Source organism: Silurus meridionalis, chromosome 22 (genome assembly GCF_014805685.1).
Source record: "Silurus meridionalis isolate SWU-2019-XX chromosome 22, ASM1480568v1, whole genome shotgun sequence".
Taxonomy (NCBI): domain Eukaryota; kingdom Metazoa; phylum Chordata; class Actinopteri; order Siluriformes; family Siluridae; genus Silurus; species Silurus meridionalis.
The window spans coordinates 19,332,942-19,354,235 of NC_060905.1; the positions used below are offsets into that span (position 1 = coordinate 19,332,942).

The 21,294-nt window shown below is 34.0% G+C and overlaps 1 protein-coding gene and 1 long non-coding RNA gene across 2 annotated transcripts in view; both read right to left on the reverse strand.

Moving 5' to 3' along the window:
* LOC124376384 (alpha-tectorin-like) overlaps positions 1–302 on the reverse strand; it is a 40,708-nt gene extending 40,406 nt beyond the window's left edge. Inside the window, exon 1 of the mRNA XM_046835438.1 lies at positions 108–302. Coding sequence (XP_046691394.1) covers positions 108–302 — 195 coding nt within the window. The remainder of the gene's footprint in view (positions 1–107) is intronic.
* A 15,109-nt stretch (positions 303–15,411) lies between these two features.
* LOC124376304 lies at positions 15,412–16,387 on the reverse strand. The gene is made up of 4 exons (XR_006923820.1): positions 16,331–16,387; positions 16,103–16,151; positions 15,628–15,654; positions 15,412–15,440 (listed from the first exon to the last, which is right to left on the reverse strand). It is a non-coding gene; the product is annotated as an uncharacterized LOC124376304 (long non-coding RNA).
* Positions 16,388–21,294: the final 4,907 nt, after the last annotated feature.

Genomic DNA, 21,294 nt, shown 5'->3' on the forward strand with positions numbered 1-21,294 from the left:
ACCAGGGTTCCGCCCGCCAACAAGGTGCTACCCGGAGGAGACAGACTCCCTACCGGCAAAACTTTCCCAGAACTCCCGAGAGCAGCGCGATCAGGGGAAAGGCGTACAGGCGTAGCCTCGGCCAAGACTGTCCCACGGCAGCCACTGTCTCGACAGGGCGTCTGCTCAGACACCCAACCGTCCCGGGATGTAACCGGCTCTAAATGAGAGGAGTTCGTCCCGGGACCACAAGAGACCCCTGCGCCCGTTGCTCGCAGGCGCCGGAGGTCCTCGGTGGACGATGTACGAGACCACCGCAGCATTGTCCGAGCGGACCAACACATAGCGATCTCTAAGGACTGGGAGGAAGTGTTGTAACCCCAACAACACTGCCAGCACCTCCGGCAACCTATGTGCCACAAGAGGCGGGCGCTCCACAGACCCTGGGCGGAGTGGACACTCATGACCGCTCCCTACCCGTGATGGAAGCGCCCGTCGTTAGCGTTACGCGACAAGGAGTCCCTAAAACCGGGCCTCGGGACAGAACGTAAGGTTCTACCATGCAACCAAGGCTCATGGGCACACCGTGAGACCTTGATGTGACGATACAGACTCCCTCAGGGGGAGAACCTTCTGCCCGAGCCACCACTGGAGGGCCACATGCGGACGCCGCCGACATGAGACCCAGCAGCCTCTGGAACTGCCTCACAGTGACTAGGCGGCCTGCTCCTACCCTCCTGACTGCAGTGAGGATGACTACAAACCGGGCGGAGACAACCGTGCCCGCAACTCGGCCGAGTCCCACACCACGCCGAGAAAGTGGCCCTCCGTGCATGGAAAGTACACACAACCCGGCGTCTCAGTCCGAACCCCAGTACCTTCATGCAGGCGGGAACAGCACCTCAATGCCAAACCGCCAGGTGCTCTAACGAGCCACCATCAACCAATCGCTGATATAATACAGAACGCGGATGCCCTGAAGCCGCAGCGGGGTCAGTGCTGCGTTCACGCACTCTGTGAAGGCACGGGGTGAGGGCGCTAGGCCGCACGGAAGGACCGATATTGGTAAGCTTCGCCCCGAAAGCAACCTCAGGAACCTGGAGGTTGCATGGGAGCATGCAACCTCCAGATCTAGCGTATGACAAATCAGTCCTTGGACTTGACCTGAGACACGACCTCTCTAAACGAGAAACCTGAACCCGAGCCTCAAAAGTGAGTGGTTCAAGTAGCAGAGATCCAGAATGGGACGCAACCCACCGTCCTTCTTCGGAACAACGAAGCACGGGCTGTATCAACCTGACTCGCAAACTGAGGGGGGGAACCACCTCGATGGCCCCTTTCCCCAGGAGTGTGCGCACTTCCTGTTCCAGGACCAGAGCCTGCACGGGTCCCGCCAGGGCGGGACACACCCCGTCGAGCCGGGGAGGAGAAGATGCAAACCGAATCGCGCAACCCTTCTCCACAGTACGCAGGACCCCCGAGAGACTCCAGGCAGCCCTAAGACTGACAGAAAGTCTCCACAGGGAGAACCAACCCCTCGGGGCTGGCCCCCGACCCACTCAGAGCGGCTGGAGCAGTGCTCTGCAGCCGACCACACCTCCTGAGAGGCGGCGGAATCCCCCGTCCGCAGCGATCATACGGGCGGAATACGGGGAGCAAACCACTGGAGAAGCTGCGCCCTGAACACGACCCGTGGCAGGGCTAACAGACAGTCCTCCTTAACCCGAACGGCAGGAGCAGCATACTGCGGCCGTTGAAGCCCCCTGAGAGGCGGCGGATGACTCATCCGCAACGAACTGTCGGCGGAAATAAGGAGTTAACCGCTGAGGGAGGCAGCGTCCTGAACACCCTGTGGCAGGGCTGACAGACCCGCCTCGGCGGTGCCAGGGAGGACGAGCACCGTAGCATGAGGTGCGCACCGCCTCAAGATGCAAGCCATCAGGCCTCGCACCACAGCCCGTTCACCAGAGGCGGGGCGACCCTCAGGCCGTCCAGCCCCTCCTCGGGCCTAGAGAGTCGCCAGGGCCCCTAGGACCGCCCAGCGAGTCGGGTGGCAACACTCTCTCACCGGGCTATCTCGCTGTGCCTGGACGTACCAGGGTGCGGCTGCCGCTGAGCAGCCCCATCGGAGCAGTCGAGGAACTACCACTGAAACGCCACCGCGGCCTCCTAAACCCGCCAGCAATCACCCTTACCCACAGCGTCACCAGGTCAGGCCAGGAGGGACACCATGACGCTCAGAAGGAAGCTCGCATCATCCCCCATAGCAGGCCAGCCTGGTATGCCTGCAAAACACTCATCGTGTGGAAGCAACCTGTAGCCTGACCTGCCGCGCAGCGCCACCCACCAGAGCCAAGCGCGCCGTAGAGGCAAACCGATGGCCGTCACAGACGCAACACTCGGGGAGAGATAGCTAGCTAGCGTCTCTACCACAAGCAGCAACGTCCCGTAGCCGTGCCACGCAGCTCCAATAACATTCGCGCACAGCGAAAGAACATCGGAAAAGCACGCGCGTCCACGGGCCTCCCAGGACCCAGACACCTCGGTGCGCAGATCAGGGGAGGCGCTGAGGCTGTGACACAGTGCAGGAAACGCACAACCAGCTCACTGGCGCGCTGCTCCGCCACACGACCGGCCAAGCTAATCCAGCTCGGACCGGCCCGTGCCACGACCACAAGGAGCTCCATATACAGCACAGGCTGTGAGGAGTCTGCAGGCTCGCCAGCATCCACCAGCTCAACCTCCTCGGAGAGAGAGACATGTTCTGCTCTGCTCTGACACATTGTAATAAAACTTAATTAATATAAGTTTACCTGGGTCTACAGGTGGTGCTGCAAAAAAACCATAACATTCATATTTAAACATATAAGATTTAGAATTTGAAAAAGTAATTTTACCAAAGTGTTTTAGTAAATGCAGGTTGTGTCTATCAGCAAAATACACAAGAACTGCTCTTACACATTGTAATAAAACGTAATTAATATAATTTTACCTGGATCTACAGGTGGTGCTGCAAAAAAAACATAAAATTTATATTTAAACATATAAGATTTAGAATTTGAAAAAGTAATTTTACCAAAAAGTTTTATTAAATGCAGGTTGTGTCTGTCAGCAAGATACATGGGTCCTGAACTGCTCTTACAAATTGTAATAAAACTTAATTAATATAATTTTACCTGGATCTACAGGTGGTGCTGCAAAAAAACGAAAAAATTCATATTTAAACACATAAGATGTAGACTTTGAAAAATTAATTTTACCAAAGAGTTTTAGTAAATGCAGGTTGTGTCTATCAGCAAAATACACAAGAACTGCTTTTACACATTGTAATAAAAATAATTAATATGATTTTACCTGAATCTACAGGTGGTGCTGCAAAAAAAACATAAAATTCATATTTAAACACATAAGATTTAGAATTTGAAAAAGTAATTTTACCAAAAAGTTTTAGTAAATGCAGGTTGTGTCTATCAGCAAAATACATGGGTCCTGAACTGCTCTGACACATGGTAATAAAACTTAATTAATATAAGTTTACCTGGGTCTACAGGTGGTGCTGCAAAAAAAACATAACATTCATATTTAAACATATAAGATTTAGAATTTGAAAAAGTAATTTTACCAAAAAGTTTTAGTAAAGGCAGATTGTGCCTATCAGCAAAATACACAAGAACTGCTCTTACACATTATAATAAAACTTAGTTAATATAATTTTACCTGGATCTACAGGTGGTGCTGCAAAAAAAACATAAAATTCATATTTAAACATATAAGATGTAGAATTTGAAAAAGTAATTTTACCAAAGTGTTTTAGTAAATGCAGGTTGTGTCTATCAGCAAGATACATGGGTCCTGAACTGCTCTAACACATTGTAATAAAACTTAATTAATATAATTTTACCTGGATCTACAGGTGGTGCTGCAAAAAAAACATAAAATTTATATTTAAACATATAAGATTTAAAATTTGAAAAAGTAATTTTACCAAAAAGTTTTATTAAATGCAGGTTGTGTCTATCAGCAAGATACATGGGTCCTGAACTGCTCTTACAAATTGTAATAAAACTTAATTAATATAATTTTACCTGGGTCTACAGGTGGTGCTGCAAAAAAAACATAAAATTCATATTTAAACACATAAGATTTAGAATTTGAACAAGTAATTTTACCAAAAAGTTTTAGTAAATGCAGATTGTGCCTATCAGCAAAATACACAAGAACTGCTTTTACACATTATAATAATACTTAGTTAATATAATTTTACCTGGATCTACAGGTGGTGCTGCAAAAAAAACATAAAATTCATATTTAAACATATAAGATGTAGAATTTGAAAAATTAATTTTACCAAAGAGTTTTAGTAAATGCAGGTTGTGTCTATCAGCTAAATACACAAGAACTGCTCTTACACATTGTAATAAAACTTAATATAATTTTACCTGGATCTACAGGTGGTGCTGCAAAAAACCATAACATTCATATTTAAACATGTAAAATGTAGAATTTGAAAAAGTAATTTTACCAAAGTGTTTTAGTAAATGCAGGTTGTGTCTATCAGCTAAATACACAAGAACTGCTCTTACACATTGTAATAAAAATAATTAATATAATTTTACCTGGATCGACAGGTGGTGCTGCAAAAAAAAACATAAAATTCATATTTAAACATGTAAGATGTAGAATTTGAAAAAGTAATTTTACCAAAAAGTTTTAGTAAATGCAGGTTGTGTCTATCAGCAAGATACATGGGTCCTGAACTGCTCTTACAAATTGTAATAAAACTTAATTAATATAAGTTTACCTGGATCTACAGGTGGTGCTGCAAAAAAACATAACATTCATATTTAAACATATAAGATGTAGAATTTGAAAAAGTAATTTTACCAAAGAGTTTTAGTAAATGCAGGTTGTGTCTATTAGCAAAATACACAAGAACTGCTCTTACACATTGTAATAAAAATAATTAATATGATTTTACCTGGATCTACAGGTGGTGCTGCGAAAAAAACATAAAATTCATATTTAAACATATAAGATGTAGAATTTGAAAAAGTAATTTTACCAAAAAGTTTTAGTAAATGCAGGTTGTGTCTATCAGCAAAATACACAAGATCTGCTTTTACACATTATAATAAAACTTAGTTAATATAATTTTACCTGGATCGACAGGTGGTGCTGAAAAAAAAACATAAAATTCATATTTAAACATATAAGATTTAGAATTTGAAAAAGTAATTTTACCAAAAAGTTTTAGTAAATGCAGGTTGTGTCTATCAGCAAGATACATGGGTCCCGAACTGCTTTTACACATTGTAATAAAACTTAGTTAATATAATTTTACCTGGATCTACAGGTGGTGCTGCAAAAAAAACATAAAATTCATATTTAAACATGTAAGATGTAGAATTTGAAAAAGTAATTTTACCAAAAAGTTTTAGTAAATGCAGGTTGTGTCTATCAGCAAGATACATGGGTCTTGAACTGCTCTTACAAATTGAAATAAAACTTAATTAATATAATTTTACCTGGATCTACAGGTGGTGCTGCAAAAAAACGAAAAAATTCATATTTAAACACATAAGATGTAGAATTTGAAAAGTAATTTTACCAAAGAGTTTTAGTAAATGCAGGTTGTGTCTATCAGCAAAATACACAAGAATTGCTCTTACACATTGTAATAAAATAATTAATATAATTTTACCTGGATCTACAGGTGGTGCTGCAAAAACAAAAATTCATATTTAAACATATAAGATATAGAATTTGAAAAAGTAATTTTACCAAAAGTTTTAGTAAATGCAGGTTGTGTCTATTAGCAAAATACATGGGTCCCGAACTGCTTTTACACATTGTAATAAAAATAATTAATATAATTTTACCTGGATCTACAGGTGGTGCTGCAAAAAACATAACATTCATATTTAAACATATAAGATGTAGAATTTGAAAAAGTAATTTTACCAAAAAGTTTTAGTAAAGGCAGATTGTGCCTATCAGCAAAATACACAAGAACTGCTCTTACACATTATAATAAAAATAATTAATACGATTTTACCTGGATCTACAGGTGGTGCTGCAAAAAAAACATAACATTCATATTTAAACATATAAGATGTAGAATTTGAAAAGTAATTTTACCAAAAGTTTTAGTAAATGCAGGTTGTGTCTATCAGCAAAATACACAAGAACTGCTTTTACACATTGTAATAAAACTTAGTTAATATAATTTTACCTGGATCTACAGGTGGTGCTGCAAAAAAAACATAAAATTCATATTTAAACATGTAAGATGTAGAATTTGAAAAAGTAATTTTACCAAAAAGTTTTAGTAAATGCAGGTTGTGTCTATCAGCAAGATACATGGGTCTTGAACTGCTCTTACAAATTGAAATAAAACTTAATTAATATAATTTTACCTGGATCTACAGGTGGTGCTGCAAAAAAACGAAAAAATTCATATTTAAACACATAAGATGTAGAATTTGAAAAATTAATTTTACCAAAGAGTTTTAGTAAATGCAGGTTGTGTCTATTAGCAAAATACACAAGAACTGCTCTTACACATTGTAATAAAAATAATTAATATAATTTTACCTGGATCTACAGGTGGTGCTGCAAAAAACCCAAAAAATTCATATTTAAACATATAAGATATAGAATTTGAAAAAGTAATTTTACCAAAACGTTTTAGTAAATGCAGGTTGTGTCTATCAGCAAGATACATGGGTCCCGAACTGCTTTTACACATTGTAATAAAACTTAGTTAATATAATTTTACCTGGATCTACAGGTGGTGCTGCAAAAAAACATAACATTCATATTTAAACATATAAGATTTAGAATTTGAAAAAGTAATTTTACCAAAGTGTTTTAGTAAATACAGGTTGTGTCTATCAGCAAAATACACAAGAACTACTCTTACACATTGTAATAAAACTTAATTAATATAATTGTACCTGGATCTACAGGTGGTGCTGCAAAAAAAACATTAAATTTATATTTAAACATATAAGATTTAGAATTTAAAAAAGTAATTTTACCAAAAAGTTTTATTAAATACAGGTTGTGTCTATCAGCAAAATACACAAGAACTGCTCTTACAAATTGTAATAAAACTTAATTAATATAATTTTACCTGGATCTACAGGTGGTGCTGCAAAAAAAACGAAAAAATTCATATTTAAACACATAAGATGTAGACTTTGAAAAATTAATTTTACCAAAGAGTTTTAGTAAATGCAGGTTGTGTCTATCAGCAAGATACATGGGTCCCGAACTGCTCTGACACATTTTAATAAAACTTATTTAATGTAATTTTACCTGGATCTACAGGTGGTGCTGCAAAAAAAACATAAAATTCATATTTAAACATATAAGATGTAGAATTTGAAAAAGTAATTTTACCAAAAAGTTTTAGTAAATGCAGATTGTGACTATCAGCAAAATACACAAGAACTGCTTTTACACATTATAATAAAACTTAGTTAATATAATTTTACCTGGATCGACAGGTGGTGCTGCAAAAAAACGAAAAAATTCATATTTAAACACATAAGATGTAGACTTTGAAAAATTAATTTTACCAAAGAGTTTTAGTAAATGCAGGTTGTGTCTATTAGCAAAATACACAAGAACTGCTCTTACACATTGTAATAAAAATAATTAATATGATTTTACCTGGATCTACAGGTGGTGCTGCAAAAAAACCATAAAATTCATATTTAAACATATAAGATGTAGAATTTGAAAAAGTAATTTTACCAAAGAGTTTTAGTAAATGCAGATTGTGTCTATCAGCAAAATACACAAGATCTGCTTTTACACATTATAATAAAACTTAGTTAATATAATTTTACCTGGATCTACAGGTGGTGCTGCAAAAAAAATATAAAATTCATATTTAAACATATAAGATTTAGAATTTGAAAAAGTAATTTTACCAAAAAGTTTTAGTAAATGCAGGTTGTGTCTATCAGCAAGATACATGGGTCCCGAACTGCTCTGACACATTGTAATAAAACTTAATTAATGTAATTTTACCTGGATCTACAGGTGGTGCTGCAAAAAAAACATAAAATTCATATTTACACATATAAGATTTAGAATTTGAAAAAGTAATTTTACCAAAAAGTTTTAGTAAATGCAGATTGTGACTATCAGCAAAATACACAAGAACTGCTTTTACACATTATAATAAAACTTAGTTAATATAATTTTACCTGGATCGACAGGTGGTGCTGCAAAAAAACCATAAAATTCATATTTAAACATATAAGATGTAGAATTTGAAAAATTAATTTTACCAAAGAGTTTTAGTAAATGCAGGTTGTGTCTATCAGCAAGATACATGGGTCCTGAACTGCTCTAACACATTGTAATAAATCTTAATTAATATAATTTTACCTGGATCTACAGGTGGTGCTGCAAAAAAAACCATAAAATTCATATTTAAACATATAAGATTTAGAATTTGAAAAAGTAATTTTACTAAAAAGTTTTATTAAATGCAGGTTGTGTCTATCAGCAAGATACATGCGTCCTGAACTGCTCTTACAAATTGTAATAAAGCTTAATTAATATAATTTTACCTGGATCGACAGGTGGTGCTGCAAAAAAAACATAAAATTCATATTTAAACATATAAGATGTAGAATTTGAAAAAGTAATTTTACCAAAGAGTTTTAGTAAATGCAGGTTGTGTCTATTAGCAAAATACACAAGAACTGTTTATACACATTGTAATAAAACTTAATTAATATAATTTTACCTGGATCTACAGGTGGTGCAGCAAAAAAACCATAAAATTCATATTTAAACATATAAGATTTAGAATTTGAAAAAGTAATTTTACCAAAGAGTTTTATTAAATGCAGGTTGTGTCTATCAGCAAAATACACAAGAACTGCTCTTACACATTATAATAAAACTTAATTAATATAATTTTACCTGGATCTACAGGTGGTGCTGCAAAAAAAACATAAAATTCATATTTAAACATGTAAGATGTAGAATTTGAAAAAGTAATTTTACCAAAAAGTTTTAGTAAATGCAGGTTGTGTCTATCAGCAAGATACATGGGTCTTGAACTGCTCTTACAAATTGTAATAAAACTTAATTAATATAATTTTACCTGGATCTACAGGTGGTGCTGCAAAAAACATAAAATTCATATTTAAACACATAAGATGTAGAATTTGAAAATTAATTTTACCAAAGAGTTTTAGTAAATGCAGGTTGTGTCTATCAGCAAAATACACAAGAACTGCTCTTACACATTGTAATAAAAATAATTAATATAATTTTACCTGGATCTACAGGTGGTGCTGCAAAAAAACATAACATTCATATTTAAACATATAAGATTTAGAATTTGAAAAATTAATTTTACCAAAGAGTTTTAGTAAATGCAGGTTGTGTCTATTAACAAAATACACAAGAACTGCTCTTACACATTGTAATAAAAATAATTAATATAATTTTACCTGGATCTACAGGTGGTGCTGCAAAAAACATAAAATTCATATTTAAACATATAAGATGTAGAATTTGAAAAAGTAATTTTACCAAAAAGTTTTAGTAAATGCAGGTTGTGTCTATTAGCAAGATACACGAGAACTGCTCTTACACATTGTAATAAAACTTAATTAATATAATTTTACCTGGATCTACAGGTGGTGCTGCAAAAAAAATCCATAAAATTCATATTTAAACATATAAGATGTAGAATTTGAAAAAGTAATTTTACCAAAAAGTTTTAGTAAATGCAGGTTCTGTCTATCAGCAAAATACATGGGTCCGGAACTGCTCTGACACATTGTAATAAAACCTAATTAATATAATTTTACCTGGGTCTACAGGTGGTGCTGCAAAAAAAACATAACATTCATATTTAAACATATAAGATTTAGAATTTGAAAAAGTAATTTTACCAAAGTGTTTTAGTAAATACAGGTTGTGTCTATTAGCAAAATACAAAAGAACTGCTCTTACACATTGTAATAAAACTTAATTAATATAATTTTACCTGGATCTACAGGTGGTGCTGCAAAAAAACGAAAAAAATCATATTTAAACATATAAGATGTAGACTTTGAAAAATTAATTTTACCAAAGAGTTTTAGTAAATGCAGGTTGTGTCTATTAGCAAAATACACAAGAACTGCTCTTACACATTGTAATAAAAATAATTAATATGATTTTACCTGGATCTACAGGTGGTGCTGCAAAAAAACCAAAAAATTCATATTTAAACATATAAGATTTAGAATTTGAAAAAGTAATTTTACCAAAGTGTTTTAGTAAATGCAGGTTGTGTCTATCAGCAAAATACACAAGAACTGCTCTTACACATTTTAATAAAACTTAATTAATATAATTGTACCTGGATCTACAGGTGGTGATGCAAAAAAACCCATAAAATTTATATTTAAACATATAAGATTTAGAATTTGAAAAAGTAATTTTACCAAAATGTTTTATTAAATGCAGGTTGTGTCTATCAGCAAGATACATGGGTCCTGAACTGCTCTTACAAATTGTAGTAAAACTTAATTAATATAATTTTACCTGGATCTACAGGTGGTGCTGCAAGAAAACGAAAAAATTCATATTTAAACACTTAAGATGTAGACTTTGAAAAATTAATTTTACCAAAGAGTTTTAGTAAATGCAGGTTGTGTCTATCAGCAAGATACATGGGTCCCGAACTGCTCTTACACATTGTAATAAAACTTAATTAATATAATTTTACCTGGATCGACAGGTGGTGCTGCAAAAAAAACAAAAAATTCATATTTCTCCATATAAGATGTAGAATTTGAAAAAGTAATTTTACCAAAAAGTTTTAGTAAATACAGGTTGTGTCTATCAGCAAAATACATGGGTCCGGAACTGCTCTGACACATTGTAATAAAACTTAATTAATATAATTTTACCTGGATCTACAGGTGGTGCTGCAAAAAAAACATAACATTCATATTTAAACATATAAGATTTAGAATTTGGAAAAGTAATTTTACCAAAAAGTTTTATTAAATACAGGTTGTGTCTATCAGCAAAATACACAAGATCTGCTCTTACAAATTGTAATAAAAATTAATTAATATAATTTTACCTGGATCTACAGGTGGTGCTGCAAAAAAACGAAAAAATTCATATTTAAACACATAAGATGTAGACTTTGAAAAATTAATTTTACCAAAGAGTTTTAGTAAATGCAGGTTGTGTCTATCAGCAAGATACATGGGTCCTGAACTGCTCTGACACATTGTAATAAAACTTAATTAATGTAATTTTACCTGGATCTACAGGTGGTGCTGCAAAAAAACATAAAATTCATATTTAAACATATAAGATGTAGAATTTGAAAAGTAATTTTACCAAAAGTTTTATTAAATACAGGTTGTGTCTATCAGCAAAATACACAAGATCTGCTCTTACAAATTGTAATAAAAATTAATTAATATAATTTTACCTGGATCTACAGGTGGTGCTGCAAAAAAACGAAAAAATTCATATTTAAACACATAAGATGTAGACTTTGAAAAATTAATTTTACCAAAGAGTTTTAGTAAATGCAGGTTGTGTCTATCAGCAAGATACATGGGTCCTGAACTGCTCTGACACATTGTAATAAAACTTAATTAATGTAATTTTACCTGGATCTACAGGTGGTGCTGCAAAAAAACATAAAATTCATATTTAAACATATAAGATGTAGAATTTGAAAAAGTAATTTTACCAAAGAGTTTTAGTAAATGCAGGTTGTGTCTATTAGCAAAATACACAAGAACTGCTCTTACACATTGTGATAAAAATAATTAATATGATTTTACCTGGATCTACAGGTGGTGCTGCAAAAAAACCATAAAATTCATATTTAAACATATAAGATGTAGAATTTGAAAAAGTAATTTTACCAAAAAGTTTTAGTAAATGCAGGTTGTGTCTATTAGCAAGATACTTGGGTCCTGAACTGCTCTAACACATTATAATAAAACTTAATTAATATAATTTTACCTGGATCTACAGGTGGTGCTGCAAAAAAAAACATAAAATGAATATTTAAACATATAAGATTTAGAATTTGAAAAAGTAATTTTACAAAAGAGTTTTAGTAAATGCAGGTTGTGTCTATCAGCAAAATACACAAGAACTGCTCTTACAAATTGTAATAAAACTTAATTAATATAATTTTACCTGGATCTACAGGTGGTGCTGCAAAAAAACGAAAAAGTTCATATTTAAACACATAAGATGTAGACTTTGAAAAATTATTTTTACCAAAGAGTTTTAGTAAATGCAGGTTGTGTCTATCAGCAAGATACATGGGTCCTGACCTGCTCTAACACATTGTAATAAAACTTAATTAATATAATTTTACCTGGATCTACAGGTGGTGCTGCAAAAAAAAACATAAAATTCATATTTAAACATATAAGATGTAGAATTTGAAAAAGTAATTTTACCAAAAAGTTTTAGTAAATGCAGGTTGTGTCTATTAGCAAGATACATGGGTCCCGAACTGCTCTGACACATTGTAATAAAACTTAATTAATATAATTTTACCTGGATCGACAGGTGGTGCTGCAAAAAAAAACATAAAATGAATATTTAAACATATAAGATGTAGAATTTGAAAAAGTAATTTTACAAAAGAGTTTTAGTAAATGCAGGTTGTGTCTATTAGCAAAATACAAAAGAACTGCTCTTACACCTTGTAATAAAACTTAATTAATATCATTTTACCTGGATCTACAGGTGGTGCTGCAAAAAAAACATAAAATTTATATTTAAACATATAAGATTTAGAATTTGAAAAATTAATTTTACCAAAGAGTTTTATTTGTTTAGTTGTGTTTAGTTAACATGGAGTTTCAGTAAATGCATATAGAATATTGTAAATACATGTTTCCCCAAATTTCTACCACACATTGTCAATTAAAACTTATGTAAAATTGTTTTACCTGCTGGTGGCTTAGCAGGTGGTGCTGCAAAAGAAACAAAAAACAATAAATTTCATATTTAAACATAGAATATGTAGAATTCTAAAAACAATTTTGCATCAATTTCAGTAAATACAGTTTCTTTACAGTAACTCGAGCTGCGTCGCAACGCGTCTGATTCACGTGTGAAATCAGGCCAACAAAGATATGCAACGTCACCCCGCTAGGGTGTGTAACCCTAGTTCAATCCAATTCAATTCAATTGATTTTTATTTTATATAGTGCTTCAATCAATGAACATTGTGTCAAAGCAGCTTTACACAGATAATGTTGTGATAAAAATTATTAAGATGATCTTTATGAGTGTAGGTTTGTCCGTGATGAGCAAGCCGGTCTCAAAGAATATTACATTAATTTGCTTTGAAAATTGCACCACATCTGTCTATATTCAAATTTAATTTACATTCTGAAATCACTGTAGTTGTTTTTTATCTGCAACATAGGACATTTTAAGTCTAATTCAACAAGTTGTAGAATCTGTGGGAAAAAAATATATAATAATATTATATAATATATGTGGATGGCTTGCTTGTGCAACAGTTTGTCCACGTTTTACATTGATATTGTAGAGTTTTGAATAGTACGTTACAAATTGCTTTTGATAAATGTAGATTTTTATCTATATGGATTTTAATAGTTTAATTAGTTAATTTACCGAGGATCCAAAAGAGTCTCCTATATGTGGACAATTGACTCTTAATGTCTCTCAAAGTTCAGTCTTTTATTTGCTTCCAGCTCCAACCCAAAAGAGAGGAGCCCACACAGCTGTGTCAGGCCCATGACAGAAAACTGATTGTGGTCAGTGTATATTTCTGGATAATTGGGACAGCTTTTTGCCATTGCCATTTTTGAAAGAGTGCTTTAGAGATTTTATTGTTTGTATTGTATTTATGGTATTGTTTGTAGAATTATAAAGAAAAGAACAAATTCAATTCATTTCAGAATAAGGCTCTAACATTACAAATGTGGACAAAAAATAAAGCAATGTGAATTATTTCTAGATTCACGGTAAGTGTGTAATATCAATTAATAAAAAAAGCACAGCACAAAATTGATATCAACTAGGGGAATAACACAATATTCAAACATAAACCTCTAAAATCACTATGCAATAATGAGTGTATGACATAATTGAATAAAATCTATGAATGAATTAAGTGAACGGAAATCAACATCTCTGTGTGTCCTTTAGAAATCAGAGCTTGTCAAGAGTAATATCAACTAAAATACCAATCATTTTCTACTATTTTATTTATAATAATAATTTTTAAAAGAGTACAATAAAGATAATAGAATTACATTTAAAATGAACTTCTTGTGTATTTTTCGGTTTAAGCTGCACCCTTTAGTTAACTCAAAAATAAAAACTTAAAAATTTTGGATACAGATATTGATATTGGCTCCAGTGAATTTTCCTATTCATGAAATGAATAATTTATTGAAATCATTTAAAGAAATGCATCACATCTGTCTTGATTGAAATTCATTTAACTGTTGTTGGTGTTGTACTCACAGGTGGCTATTACAATATCATCTATACCATTTTTATACCATAATCAACTCTTTCTTCAGGTACAACTTAAATAAACAAAATTAAAAAGAACTGAAAATAGTTTCTAAATTAATACACAGATACAGATTTTGGCTCCACTGCACATTGGCTCCTACTTATGACCTTCCAGTCAGAATTCCAACATCTGAGCTACCACTTCGCTGAATTCAAATGCATTTACTCGTTACAAGAAAAAACTTAAATTCCAGTTTTACAATACAGTGAACCCCGATCTACTAATGCCTGACTTATGAATTTTCGGAGATACGAACATGGCCACGGCCACCAAAAAAAAAGAAAAGAAAAAAAAGAAACTTAAAATATATTCAAAAAAACATTCAAAATCTGTGCGTGCTATTCAGATTTGACAAAGCCGCATACAGAGGGAGAAGAAGAAAAACTACTAGAAAAATATCATTACTCACAGTTGGCTACAATATGATCTATAGCATTATTATACTATAATAATCTTGTTATTTGGGAACAATTCCAATAAAAAATTAATAAATAAAATAACTGGAAATAGTTTTTAAATCTATATATCGATATTTTGGCTCAACTGCACACTCCTACTCATGACCTTCCAGTCAACATTCCAAAATCTTAACCACTGAGCTACCGCTTCTGTTTTCTGTATTATGTATAAAAAAAAATTTATAAAAAAAAGATCCTAAATCAGTAGTGAGAAATTTATCACATTGGCTTAGATTGAAATGTATTTACCTGGTATTGGTGGTCTTTGTGGTTTCCCTGCATTAAAGAACATTATTATTCACAGGTGGCTACAACACTTTATTCACTTATAATTAAAAATACTTTACAAGAAAAAAAAATGTATACATGGAAACAATCAATATTTAAAAAAAGAAAAGGTTATTTACATCTTCTGCGTGGAGGCTTTCTCCCTGCAATAGAAAATATTTTTAATGGAATTATAATACAGAGAGGTTTTAGCTGTCAGACTTTATTTCCCAGCATTCACTGCAGCATTCAGTAATCACTGTCCCAGACTTTAACTCCAAAAACACTCACAGATTTTTTCCCTCTCTCACCCAGCTATTAATTCAGCTGTCTGAATTAAAGTGTATTTACCTCTCGGATGTCCTGCTGTTAGACCCACTGCAATGAAGAACAGTAATAACATCAATAAAATACAACATTTTAAACATTTGAAATAATATCTTACAAATGATCTTTAAATTTTGTCCTTAGAGATCTATTTAAAATAAGAAAAAAACACTTTATTAGCAAAATGTTTTCCCCATTGATAAAATGTTTTCAGACAGCCATTAAGAACGCATTTAATAAAAGAAAAATGCATGGAAAAATAGCTGTATCATAGAACTCCCACAAGGCTGCGGTGGAACCTGTACAGCACACACCACATTGTTGTCAAAACCGGGGAACCAAAGTCGGGGAAGTACAAAGAAATAAGAATCGTGTAAAGGATTGTGTTTGTTGTAAAAAATGTATTAATAGTTATTTTTCTTATGTATGTAGACTATTTGAACAACTGGTTCAAATAGCCTATTTCTGCAACAGTGCCGTTCTGCACTCAGAATCTTACCACAAATTATCAGCACACACAGTAGAATCGGAGTCCTCATTTTGCAGGACTGTAAAAAAACCCACAAAAAACTCAGTTAAAAACCTTACGCAACATTTCATTATTCATGAATTTTTTGTTTTATTTTAAGTAATATTTGTAAAATAATTATTACATTTATTAAAATATTAGTTCTCTTAAGTATAAACAGCTTTTATAAAATAAAAATCTGTGATTTTATCTCTTTACCTGGAAAATACTGCAAAAAAACCCCTCAGAATAATCACTTTCTTCTTCTCTCTGTTTGAGTACTAGTTTCCTTTTTACTGAACCAGTACCCTGTAGCAATCTTTTAAACTGAGCTTTACACACTATATATACTGGTTCATTTACAAGTGGGTGGATGATAATTAACTTACATAATCCTTTAAACAATTGCCTGAACTATCTCCGGGGCATTTCTAAATATTTTTCTTGTCCCTTTGGCAAAAAATGCTATTCATTGTATGCATATAGAAGTATGCAAATACAGTAGATAGGTATTATGCCCTCTCTAAACTGCAATTATGTTTTCTCAGTGGGATTAATTTGATCAACGTTGATAAGGTTTATATATAATAATATAATAATTCTGTTAAATATTTTGGGCTTTTTGGCCTTTAACAGATTAAACAGAGCACATTGCAATATGTATATATAATGTATATTGTTGCTTTACTGCTTTACCATGACATCATGTGATGCTGTTTCGAGCCACACACAGCATTAACAATCCTTTATTCTTTTTCATATTTACACTTAATGGAATGCAATTATTATTTTAATTGTTTATTAAAGCAACTGCACTTATTGCATATCTTCGGCTGCACAAAACACCCTTTCTGCTATGGAAACCAGCTAATCTAAGAGCAAACTGGTCACGTGACATGCAGGAATTAAACCAATTCAATTCAATTCATTTTGTATTGCGATTTTAACAATGAACATTGTCTTAAAGCAGCTTTACACAGATAATGTGGTGATAAAAAATGAATGATTTCTTTATAAGTGTAAATTTGTCCCTGATGAACAAGCCGGTGGCGACTGTGGCAAGAAAAAACTCCCCGAGATGGTAAAGGAAGAAACCTTGAGAGAAACCAGACTCATGAGGGAACCCATCCTCATCTGGGTTGCACCGAATGTCCATTTATTACAGATATACAATGTTGCGGGGTACAGAACTGGTGATCAGAAGCAAACTGTAGTCCTGAGTCAGTGTAGCAGACTCTTGATATTAACTACAGTCCAAATCCATCCTCAAAGCTCCCGTTCTTACTCCGGAATTTCATGGAACCACCCAAGGCGATGATGAGAAACCGTCCCAAGCTGCACAGAGTGGCCTCCAATCGTAAATGAATATTAAAGTCACCAACAATTAATGCTTTGTCTAAAGAAGTAGCTACATTTGTGATGAAATCTGCAAATTCTATGGGAAAATCAGATTAGGGCCCTGGGGGTCTATAAATAATAATAAATGTCTAGACGTACTTTTGGACACTGAATATTTTATGTTGGTGTAATAATATATATATATATATTTCTTTCTCAAATTAGACCTTTAAGAAACTTATATAACATTTTACAATTTTTACAAGAATCCAGATGATATATTTGACATTAATTTATTGCTAGTTTTGAATCTGTATCAGTCCACATGTAGGGATAATCTGTCTAATTATATGGATTCATTGCTTTACTGCGTCACTATGACACCATGTGCTGTCAAAAAACATACCATTATAAGTACCCTTAATGGAGTGTGAGTAATATTTTAATTGCTAACTGAACAGGGTTACAGGTTTGGTTGCATACCATTGGTTGCATGGCTTTTAAAACAATTTATGTCTCTTTAAATATGCTTAATGAAAGTGCAGAATCAAATGTATACTTTTTGCTCTCCATTTCTATGCATTCATTTTTAGAGTTTTATTAATAATGAATATTTAACCTAAAGCAACCAGCTTTGATGACATGCATCATCAGTTCTCATACATCTCATTCCTCTTAGCTCTATTGTACTCTCTTGACTTTCACCTTTACACAGCAACATGACATGAGGTTTGACACTAATTGAGAATTTTTTCTTAATTTTTTCTTCTATATCTTTGAAGAAGAATGATCATTTTCTTTATCATAATCAGATTTTTTTAATTATGATATCAGATCAGATATGTGGATGTGGAGGTGCAAGTAGATGCTATTGCTTTTAATCCAGTTGGTTTCCGGAGACGTAACAGCAAATTTTTTTTTTTTATATATTTGCATCTCAGTAGTAAGTAATAATATGTGGAAGTGCTAAGCCTGCTTTTTGCTGTTACCTTTCCAGAAGCTCCTAACCAATTCTAGGATGCCTCCCTTTCCAAAAAATGATAGTGTAGATTTATTTAGTTGGCAGAAAAATAACTGATAAAAGAAAAATATGGTGACAATTTTAATGGTTTATTCTCCTGTTAGATTTCAGTGCAACGTAAAGTGCAAAAATCAGATTTAATTTTGTTTATAAGCAACTGTTTGTACAGTATATAACCCTGAAAAGGTAATATAAACTCCAAAGTATTTAAAGCTAGATTCAGAGATGAGAAATTCATGGAATCTGCTTTCATTAGTTCTTTGGGTGAAGAGGCGGTGGTTAATCAGGAAAAAGTAAATTTTTCATTTAGAGAGTTTTAATTTATATCCTGGGAATCTGCCAAATGTATACGATTTAGAAATGTATAGTAACAGGTTATTTGTATGTAACAAGACCCTTTGTTCTATGACCATTCTCTCAAAACACTGTATGGATTGTTAAGATTTGAGCATAGTAGAACACTGTTCTAATGCTAGAGCTAAAAAAGCAGCCTCACACACACTCTCAGCTCTCATGCTGGCTGCGAAAGGTGCTGAAGACTCTGTAACAGTTTCTTTCCACGATCCATCAGACTCCTCAACATGTAGGAACTTCACTCTCTTTCTCGCTCTTTCTCTCTCTCTCTCACACACACACACACACACACACACACACACACACACACACACACACACACACACACACACACGCCAGCACACAGATTTAAAACGTTTCTCAGTAATACAGAAATACAGAAGAACCAGGTATTTGAGGTTTTGAGGAACACTCAGGAAGAATTCTAGCAGAGCTCCTGACCTCGAGAACAGTCGCATATCACCTGCCGGGTTGGAACGACTCCTGACGCAATCATGCCCTGTCTGTCACACACAAAGAACATGTGTTTTGTCACATGTTGTGTCATTGAATATTATTTTAATTAGATTAACTAATTAATTCATGTAGTTACAATAAATGTTTTCATCAATTAAATAGTTACAAAACACAGCCGCTTCATGTCAGCATTTTTGTATAAGATCCACAAAGCACAGTACGATCCTGTTCAGAAAGTTTATGTAGATTACTCCTAGTATAATTGTCTAGTCATAACATTTTTTTTAAGCAGTGGATGCAGCTCTTACTCTTATACGCTCTCTCCAATCATTCACACTAAGGAGCGATGTGTTGCTTTTGGAGCATCTGTATGGCTCTGATAAAAAAGCTTAAAGGTGAAAATATCCTACAGCGTACACTGTATTGCAGTATCATTCAATTGGGCTGAGTTTTATATGTAGAGCATTTTACAACAACAAATTTATAAATGTACGAGTCAGAGGTGAAAGTAGTGATGAAAAGCTTGGTGAATGCTGATATATTAATAAACCTAAAAAAAATATTAATTTAAGTTGCTTGGTTCTGTATTTAAAATCACAACATTTCCAACCAAGTTTTTGTTTCATGACTCAACAGATTTGTGTATGACATGTTTACGTGGAACATAAATACTTTCCTGACACTGGGGTGCTGTGGTTAACATACCTTTATTGTTATTCGGAATGATCATTCATCATATCTGTTTTAATTTTGTTCTTATACTAATGCAGATACTGTGTTTGTTTATTTAATCATTTCCAGTAAGATTTTACTCCAATAAGACATTTACATTTGCCATGGCTTGCTCATCAGGAATAAATGCACATTGCTCACCTGAACTCCTAAATTCTGTAGAGCTGCTTTGAGACAAAAGCGCTATAGAAATACACTTGACTTGACTGACATGACTTGATATCTGAAAATCTAAACAAAACAATTTTCTTTCAGTTGCATTCTCTGTATTATTTATTGTATTGTGTACTGTAAGAGACTCAGCCCTTCCTTGAAACCACTGCCCTTACAGGTTTGGTTGCATATTTATAATACAATGTGGAATAAGCTTTTAAAATGCTTTCACAATCTCTGTTGAAATCATCTGAAGGATTAAATAAATTCAAAAAATTGTAGCGCAGCAAGAAAAACTATATGTTCTTTAATTTTTCTGCAAGAATCCACTTAAATGTTTTTTTGTATCTCTGCAAAGGTAAAGAGGGTTTCTTTTATTTTTTATATATTTGTTTATTGAGCGATAAATAATTGTGTTATTAAGAATCAATTTGCATTAGAATGACATTTACGTATTAAAAGGTGTAGATCTTCATTCCACACGCAGGAGCCACTCCTGAGTCTATTCAGAGTAAACATAATCTGATTTAAAGAGAAATTAGGAGTGGCTCCTGCTCAGTGGAAGCTGCTCTCATATCGACCTTTTGTGGATAAAATTAAACATTCACATTATCTGATTAGGAATTGCAGTCACATAGTATTTTTACAGGCTCCAAGGTAACTGGAAAAGAAAACAAAATTATATATTATTTTTAATTGAGTTTTTTTTTTAATAGAGAAATTCTAAAAGTGTTTTAAAAGCAAATTCCTTCCTGCATCCTAAATATGTAAACATGTAAGTAGGTCAGGGCTGATTTACTTTATTAACCTACATAATCATTTTAATGTCAGATTCCGAGATGCAAAATCGAGGTAATCTGTTTTGATTATTGTTTTGGGTTTGGATTAGGGGAGCTGGAAAGTTATTTGGGAAACTCTACCTTTTAGAGATTTATATCCTGAGAATCTGTCAAATGTAAGGATACGGAAATATATAGTAACAGGTCAACTGTGTATAAGGCATAGTGTTCTGTACCCATTCTCTCACAACCCTATATGGATTGCAAAGACAAACATAATTGATTGTTCTATTGATAAAGCTAAAAGAAGAGGGCTTAAAGGGCAGCCTTGTCTTATACCTCTGATACTG